Source organism: Candoia aspera, chromosome 1 (assembly GCF_035149785.1).
Source record: "Candoia aspera isolate rCanAsp1 chromosome 1, rCanAsp1.hap2, whole genome shotgun sequence".
Lineage (NCBI taxonomy): Eukaryota > Metazoa > Chordata > Lepidosauria > Squamata > Boidae > Candoia > Candoia aspera.
The window spans coordinates 250,429,222-250,450,756 of record NC_086153.1 but is presented as its reverse complement, the minus strand read 5'-3'; the positions used below and the strand labels follow the sequence as shown (position 1 = coordinate 250,450,756).

At 40.0% G+C, this 21,535-nt stretch overlaps 1 protein-coding gene across 1 annotated transcript in view; it reads left to right on the top strand.

Moving 5' to 3' along the window:
• The window catches only part of DKK3 (dickkopf WNT signaling pathway inhibitor 3), a 39,966-nt gene that overhangs the window by 3,332 nt on the left and 15,099 nt on the right, over nt 1–21,535 (top strand). The window contains exons 2-6 of the mRNA XM_063289475.1: nt 336–572; nt 6,995–7,132; nt 8,321–8,401; nt 18,637–18,729; nt 20,381–20,525. Of these exons, the coding sequence (XP_063145545.1) occupies nt 360–572; nt 6,995–7,132; nt 8,321–8,401; nt 18,637–18,729; nt 20,381–20,525 (670 nt within the window). The 5' untranslated portion in view covers nt 336–359. The remainder of the gene's footprint in view (nt 1–335; nt 573–6,994; nt 7,133–8,320; nt 8,402–18,636; nt 18,730–20,380; nt 20,526–21,535) is intronic.

Below are 21,535 nucleotides of genomic sequence, written 5' to 3'. Positions count from 1 at the left end.
GGAGAGAAGGGAGATGGGAAACTGCAGAAGAAGAGAGATTTGAGTATTTCGGCACAGCTGGAATTCTGAACAGGAGCTTTCAGAGTTGCAGCATTTTGAAAGATTACACAAAGACTCCAAGGTTCCACAACTTCGTTAATGTAATGGGTAGAAGATCCAGCTTTTTGGAGAGAAAGCTAGATTAGTTTTCCTAGAACTTGAATGTGTCACCTTCTTGACCTTCAGTACTGGCCTTCTAATATCAGTAATGAGGATTGGGCAGTTCTTTTAAGACACGTTCTCCCGGGGGAAAAAAAAAAAGACGTTCAGGTTTTGTTTCTGGCCTTTGCCTGTAGGGCCTCATCGCAGCAGCTCTGAGGATGTTTCTGCTTGGCTGGACGAGGCTCCTGTTCTTGCTGGCTCTTCTTGGCATGGTCTTTTCAGCTCCTGCTTCAGGCAATAAGAAAAAGGAGCAACCCCAGGAAATAGTTCTAAGCCTTCCAAAGGATGAAATTAGCCTGAACGAAATGCTCCAGGAAGTCGAGGAGCTGATGGAGGACACTCAGTACAAGCTGACAAATGCGGTCAAAGAGGTGAGACTTTCTCCCAGGAGTTGGGGAAAGAATTTACTTTCTGTTTTAAGATGATGAAGACTCTTACTACACTTTTTAAGCTCAGGGGTATAGATTAACAAAAAAATTAAAAGATAACATTATACCAGTGCTCCTGAAATGATTATCATTTTAATTGAATACTTGAAGAAAAGGGTGTGTGTCTGGGTAGTGAGAATAATGGAGTATAACGAAATGGTGTGTTGGTGAAGAACCTACCCTGCTTAGGGTAGTATGGTGTGTAGGCTGAGTGACTTGCCTGGACAATGAGCAAAAGAGAACGTGAACTGCTGGGCATGTGAAGATTTTTTTTTTTTTTTGCTGCCCCTTTATTTAAGTAGCACCAGTATCAACAACTTTTTTTTATTAATATTTACATAGTGTTAGACTTCCATGAGCTAATTCATACTGTAAAGCATGTTTTATAGTTTGTATTTTTAAAGGACTGAAATGTAACAGCATTTTCTAGTCTGATCTTTGTCAAAAGAGTTCATAGATGTCAAAGGCAAAGTGGGTAGGAAGAATGGGGCAGAATAAAAGAGCATCTGTAAGTCTAAAATGCAGACCATGAGAATTTGTTTACTTATTCATCGTGTTTATATAGAAATATATTTGCAAATCACTTACAAAGAAGACATTAATTTTGTTCCTCATTCATACCTTAGAATGGGCCTGCAGTCCATACCTGTTGTCTTCTCATCTCTGCTTTTATTTCATATAAAAGAAAGAATATCGGTTTCTGCTTCTTTTTCATTTTCCTTTCCCTGGAATTGCACACGTATTTTCAGGCCAGTAATGTTAGGGTGGAGCTTGCTTCCCATCCTGATTAACCATTTTGATGATATGAAAAATTGGTGCAGTTTTTCTTGCATTTTACATACTGAAAAACAGACCGACCAGAGACCCAAATTGGCTAATCTTCCTGTCGCTCATCTTCCAATTTTAAATTGGTAACTCTGTGGAAGGAGGTCCATCTGCTTCATTAAACAGTGTTGGAAGGTTTGTTGCTTTACAGGCTAATAAAATGTACATGCATTTTTGAATTCTGGAGAAGTATTTGTGTTTTTTCTCTTTTCTGATATAGGAGATAATTATAGTTTAACAGTCTGACGTATCATCTTTCTTCCACCTCCAAAATACCCTTCCACAAGTATTCGGAATGTGCCATTTTGGACCTGATTTACAAATCATGCAAACTTACAATTAACTTTGCTTGGACAGGACTGGAAACCATAAATCCTGGTTTACAAAACACAGTGATTAGTTCATCTAACATAGAAAGGTACATCTGAATAAACTAGGTTGACCTAGCATAATATGGGACTCACAATATAGTGAGTTCCAATCTGATTTGATTTGATTTGGGACAAGAGAAATAAATTGTTCACCATCTTTTTCATGCTAGTCAGGCTGGGAAAAATAGGCTGCAGTACCAAACACTCTTAGAAGAAATAAGCCCTATTGAACAGGCACTTCACAAAATAGTGTATTTTCTAGTTGTCGCTTAAATGTCTGTGTCTTTTTAAATGCTTGCTAACTATTTTTCTTCTGCATCTTAGACTTCTTACTCATCTGCACTGTGGGGGGCTTAGCTTAGGGCATATCCTCACTGTATCCTGTAAGCTGCTCCTGTCCGATGCTCATGCCAACTTCTCTTAGCCAGCTGAGAAAATCCTAAGACACTTGGGCAACGGCTTGCAAGGTATTCAGTCCACACAGCAGGCTACTACATCCTCCTACTCTTATATAGCTTGGAATTATTGGAGCCTAGCTGCTAAGAAAATAACAGTTGGGGCATAAACTGAGACAGCTGCTTGGAACAGACCTAGTCTTGGTTTGAGTGTGGCCTAGATGTTACTATTTTATAAAACTCAAAGCAACCTACCCTACCCATTGCATTCAATTAATTTTTTTTAGTAATTTTTATATTAATTCAACAACTTGCTACCAATTACTCTTATGTAACAATATTTTATGTAATTGACCCAAATAATTAAGGCACTTTCCTGGTGGCATAACAACATGAATTTTGAGAATATGTTGTAATTGCAGCAAAAGAATTTCACACATTAGAAGTCATTACTGTTTTCTGAATTTTCTTATTTGAAACATTTGTATGCCATTTTTCATTTAAAAACAAAACAAAAACCTTGATGTGGTTTTGAATAAACTCCAAACAATTCAAACAGGTTAAAACAATTGCAAATATACACTAAAACGTATCAAATACACAAAAGAAAAGACAAAAAGAAAATAATAAACAATAACAAGAGAGTAGAAACATCAGTAGAGAAGTAAGGCTCTAATGCTGGGAAAGATGGAAGGAAAGAGAAGGACAGGATGACCAGCAGCAAGGTGGCTGGACTCAGTTACAGTGGCGATGAGTGCATGTTGAGAGACTTGAAAGAAGAGGTTAGGAAAAGATCGTCATGGAGAAGATCTATCTATGTGGTCACTAGGAGTTGAAAATGTCTTGATGGCACATAATCAAGGAAGTTAAAATGTCATACAGCACTAAAACATTCAACAGCCTGGAAGAATAAATGTTCCTTTGCTTGATGTTGAAAAGACCATAAAGATAGCTCTAGACCTAACTTGCTTGGGAAGGGTGTTCCTTAAAAGTGGTACGGCTTTATAGGTTAAAGCCAGCACCTTGCCTTGGGACTGAAACCGGACTGGGAGACAGTGAAGAACACTGGAAGACTGTGAAGAATGGTGTGGCACATTCGTATTGGTTCCCGACACTACTATAGCCTCAATAGAATAGCCCTGGCATTTATTGCTCCAGAAATCAACTAGAGTTAATAAATCAACTAGTTGCTGAATATTTGCCTTCAAATGTCAACCCTACTAATTGTGCATTATTTATGATACTTGGGTGGGGAACCCATCCTCTTCTGTTTGTTTTTGAGTGTCGTGATGTTTGCTTCCCTCCTCTTCCCTGCTGCTTTCCTGCTGGCTGGGGGATTCTGGGAGTTGAAGTCCACACATCTTCAAGTTGCCACGGTTGAGAAACACTGTCCTAAAATAACAAAATATGATCCCGAATCTCAAAGCAGATTTATATCTATGTTATCCATTTCCTTTGCCTTGTCCTCCCCTTGGCCACACTCTGGGGAAAAACACTTTCGTGAGTTTGAAAAGCAGCATGCTTTTAGAGAATGGAGACAATACAAGGAAAGGTCCTGCTGTGTAAAATTAAAGGCTTTTTGTTTTTATTTTTTATTTTTTTTAGAATAATTTGTTCATGGATTTATTATCATTTTCTCTTCTTTCCCTTCCTTCCTACACACTCCTTTATTCTGACCGAAAACGCTGTTAGTTTGTCTTCAGTATTTTTGATGGTGGTGCAGTGGAGCTTTTGTTTACATAGCTGAAAGTGATTCAGCTGCTTCGAATTTGTTTTCCTGACAGACTGAAAAGAATGTAATTGTGCTTTCCTTTGTTCTGAGAACTGGTACATTTTATTTTCACAGATAACTCTTCTCCCTAATGTTCTGTTTTGCAAGTATATGTTCTTGCTTGAGCCTGCAGTTTGCCTCCAGGACTAGAGTTAAGGCTTGACTTAGTGACCAGTGAGTGCTGTTGACTAAGGGCAGAGTGTCTTCTCACTTACAGATGGAAACAGCAGCTAAGGCATGCATCTGGGATGAAGCAAAAACAGCTTTTTATCAGAAGACAGGTCTGGGCACGGGTGGTGCCAGCACTTTACGTTAGAGATTAAGCATAGCCTGTTTATAAACAATCTTGTGTTTCTCTGGGATACAGTCTTGGTGTGACTTCTGCTTCTGATTTCTGTCACTGGCACATTGCACTACTTGGACAAATGACACTGGAATCAGTGCACTTGCTTTCCACTGATGTTCTGAGAATTTTTAATTGCTTTTGAAAGCCAGAATTACATTGCTCTTCTTCTCCCGCCTTCCATTATATCTTATGAGAAGCAGCAGCAGCAGCAATAAAACCTTTCTTCCATGTTGGATTGACTCATAATAAAGAGGTTCTCTGTATTAATACAGACATTCTCATTAAACTATAAATGAGAACATAATGGATTGATTTAAAGTTCTGGAAAGTACACTTACAATTAATTTCCATGTAGGCCCTATTAAACATAATCTGAGCTTACATTTTTGTGTCAGTTCATAATCTTATATTTGATCCCTATTGTTAGCTGAATAGCTGTATTGCAATGTTTATTCTGACCAGGTAGTGTTCAAGTATTACAGCTGAATCATTGGTGCTAGTCAAGCTTTTTATTTTGCTTACAGTTGTCAGCGTTGTGCCTACTTTTTGTTTATCTCTACTGTAAAATGAAAGTGAAAACTGTCTGCCTAATAGCCTTAAAAGAGATTTGTCTATTGCCTGTCTTAAGAATGTGCTGTGGAATAAACCCAACACTGAAAATAATTGCATTAACATGCAAATGGGGGAAGATGGGATAATTCTCTTATGAACAGAGTTTGACTGGTATTTGGCAGAATTATCTGTGCTGCCAATAAGATCATCTGGACTGGTATGCCATTTGCATTCAGATTTGATCCCTAATTTTATGACAATCTTCTTTTCCCTCCCCAAGAATTACGTTCCTCTGTAATCAATTAAATTGTACTCTTTAGCTGTGAGTACAATCAGATTAAAAAATAGTGGTTATTTATTTATTTATTTATTTGCAATATTTCACCATGTTTCAAAATGGCAGTTCACAGATAAAATCATAACAGGAAAGCAATTACATGAATTAAATGATGATGATGATGTTAATAATAACAATATCATCCACAGGTGCCCAATCCCACTGGTGATAATCACAAATTATCTGTGAAACAAGACAGCTTTCAAGCTTTCACAGCCTGACTAAAGAATGTCAGGGTGGGTGTCAGATTAATTATTGGGGGAGACTAGTTCACAGAGAAAAAACATTGTGTTTAGGACACCCCTCTCCAACCTCTTGAATGAGCATCCCATTATAGTATGAGCAGACATGATGGGCCAGTTCTCCTTACAGGAGATGGTCCTGGACATACCTGGAAGCCAAGCCACGAAGGGCTTTATAGATGAGGGTTTGGGATAACAAATTAAGGATGGATAGTAAACTACATAGCTTACCAGTTTGGCTGTGTGCCTGCTTTAAGTCATATGGAAACTTCTTTATCCTCAGATAGCCCAGAATAAACAGCCTTGGGAGGGTCATCAGATGTTTCTGGATGAAGAGCAGTTACTCCTGAATGCATTTCAGCAGCTGAAATGGTTTATTTTATTTATTGATTTATAAATTTATTCATTGCCCATCTCTCCCCAACGGGAGGACTCTGGGCAGCTTACAATAAAACAAGATTAAAATATAATGGTTCCTGGCTTACTGTGTATTTGCTAAAGGCAAACATAATATTGTACATTTGTTCCTTTGTGTTAGGACAGGTACCAAATATTGAAGAGAAGGTGTGGATTATTTTCTCCTAACAGTCAAATAACAGAATCACTACAAGCTGTTCCTTTTCAAAAATTGAGTAAGATAGCAGCACAGAGAAGAGGGCAGGTGTGATTGCAGAAGCCTTTTTAATCTCTTGTCAGTGGAATGAATTCTAGAATGTTCCTGTTTCTCTATTTATATTCTTTTCTCTAATGTCCTTCATGAATGAATATTTTATTTTACTGCATGTCAAATGTGTTTTCCTCCTGTGATGAAAAGTGTAAATTGCAGTATTTTTAGTTTTACCATGGTCACTACTGAAGTAACAGTATAAACCTGTATTCCATACTCTTTTGAGTTTACGTCAAATATCTACGTACGTGGAACAAGAATGTTTTTGTTTATAATGCAGACATACATTAATTTCTGGTATAAAGTCTGGAGAGCAACTTCTGATTATATCTATATTCATAAGGATAACACAGCTGCGTTAAGTTTACTAAATTGCTAATATAGCATCAGGAAATGGAAGCTTGTTCAGGTAATTAACATGGGTGTAGCATAGAAGCTGAGAGTAATGGAGGAAGAGTTGCAGAATCCAGAAAAAGTAATTAGGAATAGAATCTTAAGAGAAAATTGTTTCTGGATTGAAATTGGTTATTACCAATAGGTCCTTCCTTTCCAAAACGATCACCTTTCACCTTCAAAAGGATTCTCCATATTCTTTGCCACCAAAATTGCATAATACATTTCTCTGTATCGGTAAATAAATATTCTGCATTTTCAGACATGGCAGGCTGTACCACAAGGAGTAAAGTTTTGAATGAGGTTTGTGTGTGTATATATATATTTTTGCTCTGTAAATTTGATAGCTGTGCATGGATAATGAAGTCAGTCACTTGTTATATACAAAGCTTAGTGTACCTGGAAATGAATATTTACGATGTAGATGTTTATATAGCATTTGTAACTTTAATTGTAATCTTTCTAGATGGAAGCAGAGGAAGAAGGTTCTAAAAAGATAATGGCAATTGATTTTCAGAAGCTTCCTGCCAACTACCATAATGAATCCTACACAGATACAAAAATTGGAAATAAAACAATACATAGACACCAAGAAATTAGTAAGGTTAGAAGCTTTCACTTGATGCAATTTTTATATGTGTATATGTGAGTCCCATAGTCTTCACTGATCTTCCTATTGGTAGTATGAATCTCAGAATGCAGTGGCAGCACCTGTCTGCAGCTTCTTAAAGATGTGTTTGAGTTAAGGAGGTGCAGAGTTTGCGGACTTATGCTAACACACACTCTGAAACACCTTTTTGCCTCCAAATCTAAACAGCAGCTGAATTTGGTACAATTTTGTGGCTTGGCTCTTCCGTTTGTATTGAGATCTCTGGAAATCACTTGAAAGCAAGTGTAGGCAGCATTTTTTAACTGGCTCCATACTTCTGATTTGCTGTCTTGGTTCCAAAGGCCACAGGAGAAAGGTTTAATAACGTTGTAAACCGCCCAGAGTTTCGGGAGAGGTGGGCAGTGATAGAAATTTGAAAAATCAATCAATCAATCAATCAATCAATCAATCAATCAATCAATCAATGTATGTTGTTAGGTGGTTGGTTCATTTGGAGACATTTTGACAAATTCCAAGGGTAAAAATGGAGGTGTTTTGCCTCATAGAGGCTTAATGTACTGATTTCCACTTTATTTTTTTCAAAAAATAGAGAGTTGCACAGATAAACTCTGGCCATTTTCCCCCTGAAGTATGACAGTATAGACTAGAGTTGTTGTATGGATTATGTAGGCTGCTCTAAAAAAGCCTCTCCAGTTGAAGCAGACTTTATCTCCCATAAGTGTTGACCAGCATCAAGCAGCACATCTGGAGGGCACCAGGTTGTTAACTCTTTTTCAACAATATTAGAATCCAACAGTCTTGGATTCACATAGATCCCCTTGCTACAGTAAAATTGCAGAATGGTTTCATGACAGATTAGTCCTTGTTTTTTTACAAGTATTGGCTAAGTTATAACTTCATAAATGTGTGGTTCCTTCAGATGTTTTATATATAATATCTTGTGTAGGAAAACTGGATGGGGTTCTGTAAGAGACTAAGGCAATTTTTTTTTTATTGAACTTGGCCAATTTTCTATCACTAGAGTTTAAAAACCTCTGGTTTAGGGCAATTTAAAAATATCTGTTTCACAATAATTATAAAGTGATAGTTCTGTTCATGGAGGTGAACAAAAAACAGCAGTGGAACATTATTAAAATGGATTAAAATCATTGCTTTAATGTGTAACCTGTTTTACTCTCTTAGGCAACAGATAACAAAACTGGATCTACTAGCTATTCTGAAACTATTATTACATCAATACAAGGAGACAGAAAGAGAAATCATGTAAGTAATTCTTCTTTTGAAAAATAGCTTGTGAATAACTTTCTTAAGTAAAAGTTCTCAAAATCTATATGGCATAACTAAAAAGTTAGGGTTATCTGACAATCCATTGTAATGCACATTATTTATATTTATTGGCTACTCTGGTGACTGCAAATTGTCAATAGTTATAAGATAGGCCGTCTTTCCAGGCATACTGTAGCATGTGTTTCAAGGTAATTATCGCTAAAGGGAGAGCCTGAGATAGACCCAGGGGTATAGGCCTTGGTGTAGCAGGCCCGGGGACGTGGAGGAAGCTGGGCACAAAGATCAGGGCCATCCCCTCCCTACCCGCCTGGAAGCGGTGGAGAGCTGTTGGGGCCCCTCCAGTGTGAATGAGGACTCCCTCCTGGGGTGAGAGACAAGGGGGGGAGTCAGGGAGTGTCTGACAGTGTGGGAGAGCACTCACTTCCTGAGTGAGAGGCAGGAGGTGAGCGGGAGCGGATGAGATGCCCCTGGCCGACCAGTGAGAGAGGCCGAACAGGGAGCAGTGTAATTGAAGAGTGAATGGGTGGGTGATGGCTGGGCCCAGATGGCGCCAGAAGGTCTGCCATTGCCCTGTGGGTAACTGTGTATGTGTGAGGGTGTGTGAGTGTATGGAGGGACCTCTATTTCAGGCTGGGGACTCTGGTGGTGCAGGAGTGGGGCTAGGTGGATTTGGAGTCTCTGGGGATTGTGGGGTGGGTTGTTCTATTGCGGTGGTGACAGGTAGGGGACGTTATGATGGGAGCCGGAGGGCGGGCTATCTTCGGGGAAGACGCCCCTGGTGTTTGTTACCAGTGGCGTGTTCCGGCCCTCTGTGCTCAGACCCAGGCCCCGGGCAGCAGATACATAGGGGCCCTGGTCTCTGGCTGCTGCTACTCAACGCCAGGTCTCTTAAAAAGAAAGCCCCCCTCATAAGTGACTTGATCACTGAGGAGGGGGCAGACCTGGCATGTATTACTGAAACCTGGCTGGGCCCTGAAGGGGGGGTGCCTCTTTCGGAAATGTGCCTGGCTGGGTTTACGGTATGGCACCAGCCGAGTCACCAGGGCAGGGGGGAGGGGTGGCAGTTGTCATCCGGGAGTCTCTGGTGGCCTTCAGGGGCGCTACCCCACAAGTGGCCAGCTGTGAGACCCTGTTTTTCAAGTTGGGCTCCCGAGAGCAGTTGGGAGTGTTGCTGCTGTACCAGCCTCCCTGCTGTGTGGCAACCCCCCTGCCTGAGCTGCTGGAGGCCGTCTCAGGGTTGGTGCAGGAGTTCCCCAGACTTATGGTTCTGGGGGACTTCAACTTGCCATCCCTGGGGTGGGCCTCTGAAGCAGCTTGGAAGTCCATGGCTACCATGGCAGCCATGGGCCTGACTCAGATTATTTGGAACCCACTCGAGACAGTGGCCTCACCCTGGACTTAGTTTTCTTGTCGGAGCAGTGGCAATGTGACCTGAGGGGAGAGTTACAGCTGTCCCCATTGTCATGGTCAGACCACTCCCTGGTGGCCCTGAGATTCTCCTATGCTGCCCCCCTCCACAGGAAGGCAGGACCCATTCGATTGGTCTGCCCCCGGCGACTGATGGACCCGGCAGGGTTTCAGAGGGAGCTGGGGGTTATACCCGGGGATCTGCTGCACGGTCCAGCGGAGGCCCTGGCTGCCGCCTGGAATAGGGAGGTGGATGGGGCCTTGGACAGGATCGCGCTGTGCGACCTCTCTTACCTCATCATACTCGATGCTCCCTGTGGTTTAGGGAGGAGCTGAGGGTTTTGAAGAGGATTAAGAGACGTCTAGAGCGCCGCTGGAGGAAGACAAAGACTGAATCCGACCAAACGCTGGTTAGAGCCGCTATTAAGGCCTACCTGGTAGCGATAAGAGTGGCGAAGTGTCAATACTTCTCCATTCTTACTGCATCTGCAGAATGCTGCCCAGTGGCTCTATTTAAAATCACTCAATCCCTTTTGGGGAAGGTGGGTGCAGTGACCCACCTACAGGGCCATGCAGAGGAGTTTTCGGAGCATCTGCAAGACAAAATTGCTCGGATCCACTCTACGTTAGATTCCAAGCACAAGGCAGGGTCTGTGGAGATACCAAGGGATCGTACTTACCATGTTATCTGGGAACAGTTTGATCCTGTTGGACCCGAGGAAGTGGATAGGATCCTCCAACCAGTAAATGCCACCGCTTGTCATCTAGACCCATGTCCCTCCTGGATGGTGAAAGCAGCTTGGTAGGTGACGTGTGGATGGGTCCAGGCGATGGTTAATACATCCTTGAGGGAGGGGGTGTTTCTGACAGCCTTTAAGGAAGCACTGGTGCACCCTCTCCTCAAGAAACCATCCCTGGACCATACTATACTAGACAATTTTTGCCCAGTCTCCCACATCCCATTTTTGGGGATGGTGGTTGAGAAAGTGGTGGCATTACAACTCCAGAGGATTCTGGAGGAAACAGATTATCTAGACCCCTTTCAGTCAGGTTTCAGGCCTGGATATGGGACAGAAACAGCATTGGTCGCACTTATGGATGATCTCTGGCGGGAGCAGGATGGGGGTAGTGCATCCACCCTTGCTCTTCTTGACCTCTCAGCGGCTTTCGATACCATCAACCATGGTATCCTTTTGGGTTGGCTTAGGGAGTCAGGGGTGGGCGGCGTAGTTCTGTGCTGGTTCACCTCCTTCCTCCAGGGCCAGTCCCAATCAGTGGTGATAGGGAGTGAGAGATCTGACCCTTGACCCCTCCTTTGTGGGGTGCCGCAGGGTTCGGTTCTCTCTCCTCTCCTATTCAACATCTGCATGAAACCGCTGGGCGAGATCATCCATCACCATTTGGGTAAATGATGCTGTGACTGCCCTCTCTCAGTGCCTGAGGGCTGTAGGGGTCTAGATGGGGAACAACAGGCTTTGGCTGAACCCTAGTAAGACGGAGTGGCTGTAGGTTAAGGGTTCCTCAGTATCTGGGACTTCGTCATCTTTAGTTCTGGATGGGGTTGCACTGCCCCAGACAGGCCTGGTGCATAACCTGGGGGTCCTCATGGACTCAGGGCTCCTGCTCGAAGAGCATGTGGCAGCCGTGGCCGGAAGGGCCTTTGCACAGCTTCATGTTATGCACCCAGTTACGCCCTTTCCTGGATCAGGAAGCCCTTTGGACAGTCACTCATTTGGACAAGCCCTTGTTATCTCCCATATAGACTATTGCAATGCACTCTACATGGGGCTACCCTTGAAGCGTATCCGGAAGCTTCAGCTGGTCCAGAATGTGGCCGCGCAGGCTATTTTTGGTGCCCCTAGAAGGGCGCACATAACACCTTTGCTACGCGAGCTGCACTGGGTACCAGTTTGCTTCCGGGTCCAATTCAAGGTGCTGGTTATGACCTTTAAAGCCCTACATGGCATGGGACCAGGTTACCTGAGGGACCACCTCTTCCCCGCATCATCAGCTCGTCCCACCCGATCTTGCAGAGGGGGCATGCTACAGACCCCGTCGATAAGAGAATTCCATCCAGGAGGTGGGCCTTCTCTGCAGTAGCGCCCGCCCTTTGGAACATCTTGCCCCTGGAGGTGAGATTAGCTCCATCGCTCCTAGCCTTCCAGAGGAAGTTGAAGACCTGGCTCTGCCACTGGGCTTGGGGCAGGGAGAATTGCCATACTTGGGATTGGCTAGTGCCTTGAACTGCCCCTCCTACATAATGACTGAAGGAGATCACAGCCATCTGGATTTTATTAGATGGGGTACTTGAGAAATAGTTTTAGAGGGATTTTATTGGAATTTTATTATATATTTACTGTTTTATATTGTAAACTGCCCAGACTCCCTCCGATTGGAGGAGATGGGTGGTGACAAATGTAATAAATACATACATACATACATACCATTCACTCAATTGCTGGGAAGTTTGGTGGTTGTAGACTGAAGATACTTTGAGGGAAGTTTGCAATATAATATAATTAATATTGATTTTATTGATTGATTTTATTTATTTTATTTATTAATCAAATTTATCACCGCCCATCTCCCAATCACCTTGCCTGTGGCTTTGAGATCTAATTTCTGATTGTATGGATATGAAATCTTGGTGCAAATAGCAGTATCTCTTTAAGCAATGTGGAGTTATATTAATGTAAAAACTTAATGCAACGCACAAACATGATCAGAAATTAGGTTTGTACTGCATCAAGATGTTTCTGATTACAAAATAACCAGTAAGCTTTCCTCTGTGTTCCTTGATAAGCAGAGAAAATGTAGAACAACCACCCATCCTTAAAACTGTAACTGTCCCTCCTTGTGAGGGGAGATGGGTGGTGATAAAAATTTGATAAATAAATACATAAATAAAATAAAGTGGTATAACTTTAATTTATAGGGTTATATATAAATTTAATCATGGTGTTTTTATTTGGAATTTTCTTGAATTGATCTGCTTTCAATGCCAATTAATAGAGTAACTCTGTCTAGACCACGGTTTCTCGAACAGGGTTCTGCTAGAGGTCACTAGTGGTTCTGTGGGAGATCACAATTTATTTTAAAAATTGTTTCAAATTTGGGCAACTTCACATTAAAGAGGTAAGTTTCATTCTTTATTTTTAGTTTTTTCAGAACACTGTTAATGCATATATACAGGCCTACACATGAAACAAATGTAATAATTTTGTAGCTTCTGGCCTATATTTGAGCCTATATGTCCAGGGGTTCCCTGAGGCCTGAAAAATATTTCAGGGGTTCTTCCAGGGTCAAAAGGTTGAGAAAGGCTGGCCTAGACAATTCACTTTTTGAGGCATAGTTTTATTTATCTGAACATTTTATTAGATGTTTGACAAAACTTATCTTGTGTTTCTGCATATATGATAAATCTGGTGAACTGGACATCTGCCACTTGTTTATCATTTCCAAAAATAGACTTTGCAAGGCCTGTTAAAAATTAACTGTATTTCTTTATGTGTGAGAAGACCAGACACCAGGAAAGTAAGTTATTAGAATTGCTTGAAGAAATAACTTGGAAGACCCATACCAAGAAGGAAAAAATTATATATACTGTAGGCATTATCTATATTTACTTGAGAGGGGCTATTTTTTTTCCTTAAATAATTTAAAGCAGGAAAATCATATTAGATTTTATGAGAATTATTTTTTCTGTCTAATCTTCCTTTCTTGGGTAGCATCATCTTTAACTCAGAATCATCTTTCTTTCAGGTAAATATCCATCAATAAGTCATTAGGAGTGTAGTGATATATGTAGTCCTTGGAACTAATAGCTTATGTATGGTATTAAAACTGTGATGGAAAAAAAGCAATTAAGTTTCCATGCATTTATTGCTTACTGCTTCCTTCAATTTTGATTTCAAAGTCAGCAGGTGTAAACAGTGTTGAAAACTGCTGTAGCTCACCAAAAATAATGCCATCAAACTAAAATGCTTTATTATTTGCTGCTTCACTTAAACAAGAAGCCAAGCCTGCAGTAATATACTCTCAAGGTAGTTAACAAATCAGTGCTGAAATGGAAGCAATGAAAACTGAAAGCAGCAAATTAAAACCATACATTCATGTATTTTTTTTTTAGAAAGATGCATGTTTGATAGAATGTAATTAAGACAAATAGCACATGCAGGAGAAATAAAAAATCAGAATTCTTGCCATGGAAGAAATAATTTGCAGTGGGAACAGAATTCTGAACTGCAAAAATTTAGTTTCTCAACCAGCAATGCCAAAGTGAGTATTATTCAGCATTCAGTATGTTAAATAATTATCGCAGCTTTAAGCTTAGAATATTGCTTGCAAACAAGCAGTACTTTTAAGCAGAAGTGTTCAGGATTGTCTTGTTGATGCTTGTGCTGCTTCAAGCATTAATTCAATTATGTTGAGCAAATGTTTTTTTACTGACACGCATTCAATTTCGTATACTGTGTTTTTGGCATTGTAGGCAATTTGTTATCCAAATACAAATAGTGAAGGCAGAGACATGCTTAGTTAGAAGGAGTACTTCCACAGTATCTCTATGCTAATTACAGCTGATTATACCATCCTTTGATTACCTTTGATTACCACATTCATATGGGTGAATTTGAAAGTACTATTTTGCTGACAGAATGCAGCCTACTACATCATATTGTATTTTCTAAAATAAAAGTTTCTATTTGTGGATGTCACATGGTGGTTAATTAAAATACAAAGCTTTGGATTGGAATACTCAAGTGATCTCCAAATCATAGTTGAATCAAAATCTCAAAAGTATTATCTTTTTTCATTTTTTGTTACTGTTTTAACTTCTTTTTGCCATTAAAAATATTGAGAAAGTGTTTTTTCCTTGTTTGTATTAAGTTTTATGTCTCTAATAATGGCCTCACTTCCCATTTTATGATCAGAAAAGAAAGTAATAATGTGGACTTAGTATCTATTTTTGCATTTCTGCCCTGCCTTTTTGTAAGGATGCTTCTTAATTTTCCTTTAAAAATCATATAGTTTTCAATAAAACCAAAAACTATTTCTCAGTATTATTTCCACCAGAAAAAATATTAATTGCTTAAAAGAAAAGGCACTCCATACTTTTATTTCTGTGGTGAATTCTGGAAAGTTCTAATGAGGTTTTTAACAGTGGAAAGCGTTTAAATCATATTAGTAGGGTTGCATGGGTAATGCTTGTGTAAAAAGGAAGCTTTTAAACTTTGTAAGTTAAAGATTTTAGATTAGATGTTGTAAACATGCTCTGGTGTTCAAGTTCTTACAGCATTTTTAGTCACATGGATTCCATTTTATATCTTCCATTGAAGGATACCCTTTGTGATCCGCAGATTCTTGTTGACTACAAGATCTGCTATTGATTGCCTGCAAATATTGTCACAGAGCAGTTCAGCTGAATGGATTTCTCTTCTCTGAGGCAAAGTAATGCTATTTTATGGTTCATTGCTGCTTACTGAGAGTGCTTTTTCAGTGACTTTATTCTGTGGGTTTGTGCATATTGTGCTTTTGAGCAGAAAGAACTGGTGTGTTGATTTTGGAAAAAAAACATATGTTTCAAGTTAGACTGGACTAGGTGTTTAGGCTTTGACAGTAAGTTGCTCATCTACTATGTCTCTGTCTTGCAAATCTTAGTGTCTGTAAGGAAGGAGTCCTGCTTTTCTTCTGACCTAGGAAATAAGTTGGAAACCTAGTTTTTGATGTTTAACCTACACTGAAGGGAAGAAAGAGTCAATCCATTGATTTCTCTTCATTTTAGCCAGTATTATGATCTTGTTCTCATGCTGCCTTGGTTACCATTACACCACTAGGGCAAAAGACATCTACAGTCCTCCCCACCTTTGGTTTTGATGGAGAGAATTTGATGCCATTTGTAGGACTAATGTTGAGTGGTAAATATGCACCGATAGGGAATCTCATATGTGCGTGTGTCTTTTTTTCTAGTGTCTGTTTGCTTTCAAATCCTACAGGTTTTGATATTGTAAGGGAATAATATGAAACTATAGTTCTGTTGTAGAGTTCTCCAAGGAGTCTAGGGTCCTTTCTGATGAGTTTTTAATTCCAAACATATATCAGAGAGGGAACTTTAGGGGTGGGGAGATATAGCTTAATAATGTTCTTCTCATTGGTAATCCTTGCATGTTTTTTCACTGATGCCTTCCTCTTATAAAGAATGCATTAAGGTAGGCTAGAGGGATAGTTATACAATGCTTTTTGATCAACAGGCCTGGGAACCGTCCAGTCGGAAGCTCCCAAGGGAAATATACAAAGAAGTATCCTATCCTGCCCTCAAAACATGGTGGCAGCTTAGAGAGAGAGAGAGAGAGAAATTCCAACTTTTTGACTTAGCTAAAACACATATTCAGTTTCATGGCCGAGATGGAAAAAATTGGAACTCTGGTCTTACTGGTAAAATAGCGAATGACTTTATCAACAACTCCACATTTGGCTTTATTGTCACTAATATAGGAAAGCTAATCAGACATAGCTTTTTGATGTACCTTTGCAGGAAAAGGGGTTATTCATTCTAAGAGGCAATCTCCACGCCTGGGTTCTTGGGTCTAAAGCTTCCGTGACATGCTGCTATTGACATAATTAACATAATTAGCAGCATGTTTATGTAGCCCAGCATTTGAACAAAAAGGATAAAGTCATGTGGAAATATTCTGCACATTCAATATTCTAGGGAATATAGCACTGCAAGGATCTAAAAAGTCAACACCACATTTTTAACCAGAGGCTAAAACATTTGGGACAATTCTTTAAAAAAGCCTTCATTTTGATTGCCTTCCTTTTCTGAGGGGGATAATTCACACCTGGATTACAACTTCTAACATAGCTGTGTCTCGCTTACTTGTGAAACTGATAGAAGCAGGCCAGGATTTTATTGGTTTCGAGATTGTGACTAGATTGTCCCTCCGTCCATCCATCCATCCAGAGTTGGATCAAACCACAGTAACTGCATTTGTAATTTGATCAATTGTAATAACTCTACTGCCTTAGCAGGTGGCAGCCTGTACCTGATCTTAGCTGACCTTGGAAGCTAAGAAGGGGTTGGCCCTGGTTAGCATGTGGGTGAAGGATGCCAAGAATTTTAGTACAGTTAGCTGGTCTGGGAAGTTGCAGAAACATTTTAGAAGAAGGCTGTGGTGAGCCTTTTCTGTGGATGCAATCTTCAGGAGGTGAGCTTGATTTGAGGGTGTCTTTACTTTCTTTTTCTTTTAGTGAACACATTGTGACCTTTATCCACATACGCAGTTCTTAATAATTTTTGCAATGGGTCTGTGCCAAGACAATTTTCATGCTTGTGACATAGTTAGCAGACTTACCCATGGAGACTTGCTGAAACCCTACCTTGCTTTAAAAGGTCTTGCAGGAAAAGTACTTTTGATTTTTACAGGAAACACAGCATATTTCCGAAATATTCAAGGTAGTGCCTAAAACAACAGCACTAGAGATGAAAGGGCAAGGGAAAATGCTTTAAACTATGAAGACCTAAAAATACTTAGTTGTTCAGATGAGTCAAACAGAATGAGTGGAAAACTTAACAGCTAGCAGCAGGAGACTTTTGGTCAAGAAACAGCTGCTGCAGAGAATTAAAACAGACATGATTGCTTTTCTCCTGTCTGAAGAGAGACAGATATTGAGACTGACAGCATGAATGTTGGCTATAGAATGAGTGCATCAGGAATATAAATCAGGCAAACTCGGACTTTGTGGTGGTGGGGAGTTTGGAAGTAACTACTGTACTACGTAGTGGCAGCAGGGCTAGAAAAGCCACAGATGCTCAAACATGCCTAAATAAGGCTAACTGTAATAGGATGTAAGAGTTGAAAAGGAGAGTCATAGGCCTGCACAGGGGAGTCACAGTTCGGTAGGGTCAATCCAGAACTGTTGGGCTTCAGTTCTGATAACCATTTTGCAATAGGAATTGCCAAATGTAAACTTTCTTGCACAGTCTGACTGAGTATGTTGAGAGCCAGTTTGGTCTAGTGGTTAAAGCAACAGGCTGGAAACCAGGAGACTGGGAATTCTAGTCCTGCCTTAGGCATGAAAGCCAGCTGGGTGACCATGGGCCAGTCACTCTCTCTCAGCCCAGCTCGGTGCAATGCAGACTAGCCTCCTCGTGGTGCACCCCGGGCAACGTGACTTGTCACGGCTAAATAGTCTACACATCTGGCTGCTGGACCTCACAAGGATTTCCCAGCAAGAAAAGCAGCATGAACACCAAACTGCTATGCCACACGATTAAAAAAACAACAACTGAGTATGTTCACAATAATAATGCAGGAGATGGGTGGGGGGACCCATTTTTTATTTGATAAAATCCAAGGCAGCTTGGGTCTGGCAAAGCCATAATTCCTTTGGTTTATCCTGAAAGTTCAGCGATTTGTTCAGTGAATGCAACAATGTTATTGAATCAGTAAATTTGAACTCTCAGTGAAATTCTTTGGTCAGAAATTTAAATTCGAGGCAAAACACTTCTTTCGTTTTTTTGGTATAATTTCAATGTTCAGTGACTGAATGTGACTTCGTATTTTTCACAGTTAGAGAAAACTGGGGTACAGAGGGGTATTCTTTATTCCTATTTAAATTGATTGGAGATTTAGCTAGTGACACTCAGGGGACTATAGGAACTTACATTACTTTCATATGGAGACTGTGGTCTAGTCTTTATTTTGTAGCTAGAATCTTTATACTTTCCACACAATGCATTACTGTACTGTGGAATGTATTTGCACAACATATATTTACTGAAGGCATGTTAATCTTTTTCTCAGGAGTGCATTATAGATGAAGACTGTGAAATTGGAAAATATTGTGCATTCTCTGGTTTGGAGTACAGCTGTCACATTTGCAAACCTCAACACGCAGTGAGCATTTCATCTTTATCCGCTTTCTTTTTCTATCCATCAGTTGATAAGTTAGGGTTAAATTGTTAATTGATTGAATGTCGAGTTATGTTTGTTGCATTATGCCTGCACATAATGCCTCACCTGAAGGCTCCAGGACCAGTTGATTTTCGGTATAAACAAGACAGTTCTAAAGCTGGAAAAGCATGGATAAAATGGCTTCTGCAATCTCGCATTTTATTACCTGGTTCCCAGTTCTGTAAAATGTTAAACGTACAAGAAAAACCTTCTAGGACAGTGGTTCTCAAACATTTTGGTCTCAACATCCCTTTATAGTCTTAAAAATAATTAAGGACCCCCAAGAGTTTGATTTATGTGAATTATATCTATTGGTATTTACTATTAGAAATTAAAGCTGAGAAATTTTAAAATATTTATTGATTTGATTTTGTGGACCTCCTGAAAGGGTCTTGGGTACCCCCAGGAGTCCCCAGACCATACTTTGAGAACTGCTGTTCTAGATCTACCACCAAATTTTGATGCCTTCCAGGTATATAGCCTTCTAAAATTCTCAGCAATGGCTATGTTGGCTAGAAGATTTTGGGAGTGGAAATCCACACATCTACAGAATACCCAGATTGGGGAAGCATGCTGTAGGTTTTATTAAATCAGTCTGTTTTAATGAAACCTTTAATAAGTTGAGGTCTGTTCAAATAAAATGAAGCTTCTGTGGGGCATACAGAGGAGCATTCTTTATTCCTATTTAAATTGATTGGAGATTTAGCTAGTGACACTCAAGGGACTATAGGAACTTAAATTACTTTCATATGCAGACTGTGGTCTAGTCTTTATTTTGTAGCTAGAATCTTTATACTTTGATATAGTTGAAGTATCACAATTATCAATACTAATTCATAAGTAGGCTAGGGTTTGAAGAGCCCAAAAAGTCCTTTTAAAATTTTTTGTTGCATTGGCCTAAAATGATTATCACCTTGGAGTTTGATTCATGAAGATGTCTTGTTTGACTTACATAAGAACTGATAGTTCAAATTGCACTGAATAGTTTTCAGAAGATATTTAATGACAGAGTAAGTAGCCTAAGATATAGAAGGGAAAACTCAATATTTCCTCTCACAAAATGTTCTCCCCTTTATCCTTGCTTGCTTGAAATCCTTCAAAAATAACTTGCTTTCCATTTTGCACAGCTATCTAATAGCATAGTGAATGTTTAAATCAGTGTAGCAATTAAAATTGCATGTTATGTTATTTCATTGGAATGTAATTCTTTGGGTGCTATTTTTTATGAACATTTTTTCTCTTTTCCACAAACAGACTCTCAGATGATGGCATGGATATTTCACCTCACTATCATTGCACTGTCATCGTACTATCACTGCAAATTTCATCATGCTCTGTTCTAAAACAATAAAATTACAGGCACTTTTAAAATCTCTCAACTTCTATGACATTTGGCATGTGTCATGCTATGTATGTCTGTTTGCCTGCAGATTTCATTCCCTTTTGTTTGTAGGGGGAAAAACAGTTTGTCACCCTACACAGTGAGACCCACAGAGCTCCATTTTCCCAAATCTCACTGTAGATCTAGGCATTAAATCATATCAGACTACTTCCAATAAGTTGTTCCTATGGGCATGTTCTTATTTTTTCTAAGCACTGCTTTCGGGATCTGGAGTGTTGTGGACAACAGCTCTGTGTATGGGGTGAGTGCATGAAAGCTGTCTCAAAAGGAGAAAATGGAACCATTTGTGAAAATCAACATGACTGCAATCCGGGAATGTGCTGTGCATTTACGAAAGGTCAGTCATTTTTACCTTTTAAAATTATTCCTCTCCTTTCCTGTAGCTAATAAACAGAACAGGTTACTATATCAGCATGTGAGTTTGCATTTCTGTTAAGATGTTGATCAAATATTGTTAATATTTAAACACTGCTTTGAATCAAACAGAGATGGTCTAATATAACATTCTTCACAACTGAGCATCATGTTATAAAAATCTGCAGGGTTTTATATCTTCTAAGATTTCCTTTCAGTGAAGAGCAGATTCCTTACAGGGAAATTGAGTGAGTTAACAGGGAGAACCAACAGGGATTTGCCTGTGGAGTTCAGGGGAATTTAAGGGGGATTCTGTAACAAATTTACCCTGAAATCAGGAGTTAGTGCTTAACCTGAGCACCTGAGAAATGAACAAGTTAACAGTATACAGCCAATAGAAAGGTTTTTAAGAAGTGAAGATGAATGGACAGAAATCTGTAGTTATGACCTGCAATGCTTGCAGCATGTTTGTTTTCCTGCCTGAAAAAAATCCCTGGGATATATTTGCATCAAATCATGGTTGTATCTCTCCTTGAAATAAAAGTCAAAGGATTGGAGTGCTGAGTGACTATACTTCACTTGTTGTAAAACGGTGAGGATTTATCGGTTCAAAGAAAGGAGGCTCCACAGCAGAAATATACAATGGAAGCAACCCTCCGTAAAAAAGGCAAATAAAGAATGCTGCAAGTGCAGTAAATGAAAGTAACAGTCAGAAGCAAGAGACATACAATATATTCCTCACTGCTGGAAACCAGGGATGGTTTTCAGGCCCTCTGTCATGTTCACTGTTTCAATGTAGTTTCTACATCGTAATGTTTCACATGCCATGGCGCTGACGTGCCTTTCTGTTTGGGAGGGAGCTGCTGGGAGACCTTGTACCAAGCTCTGTATGTGAAATCAGTACAATGGAATGTGTTTGGGTTATGTTATCTGTTCAAGGCCTTTTCCCGCAGACCATCAGAAACCGTTAGGAGCACCTGGGATTGTGAACTT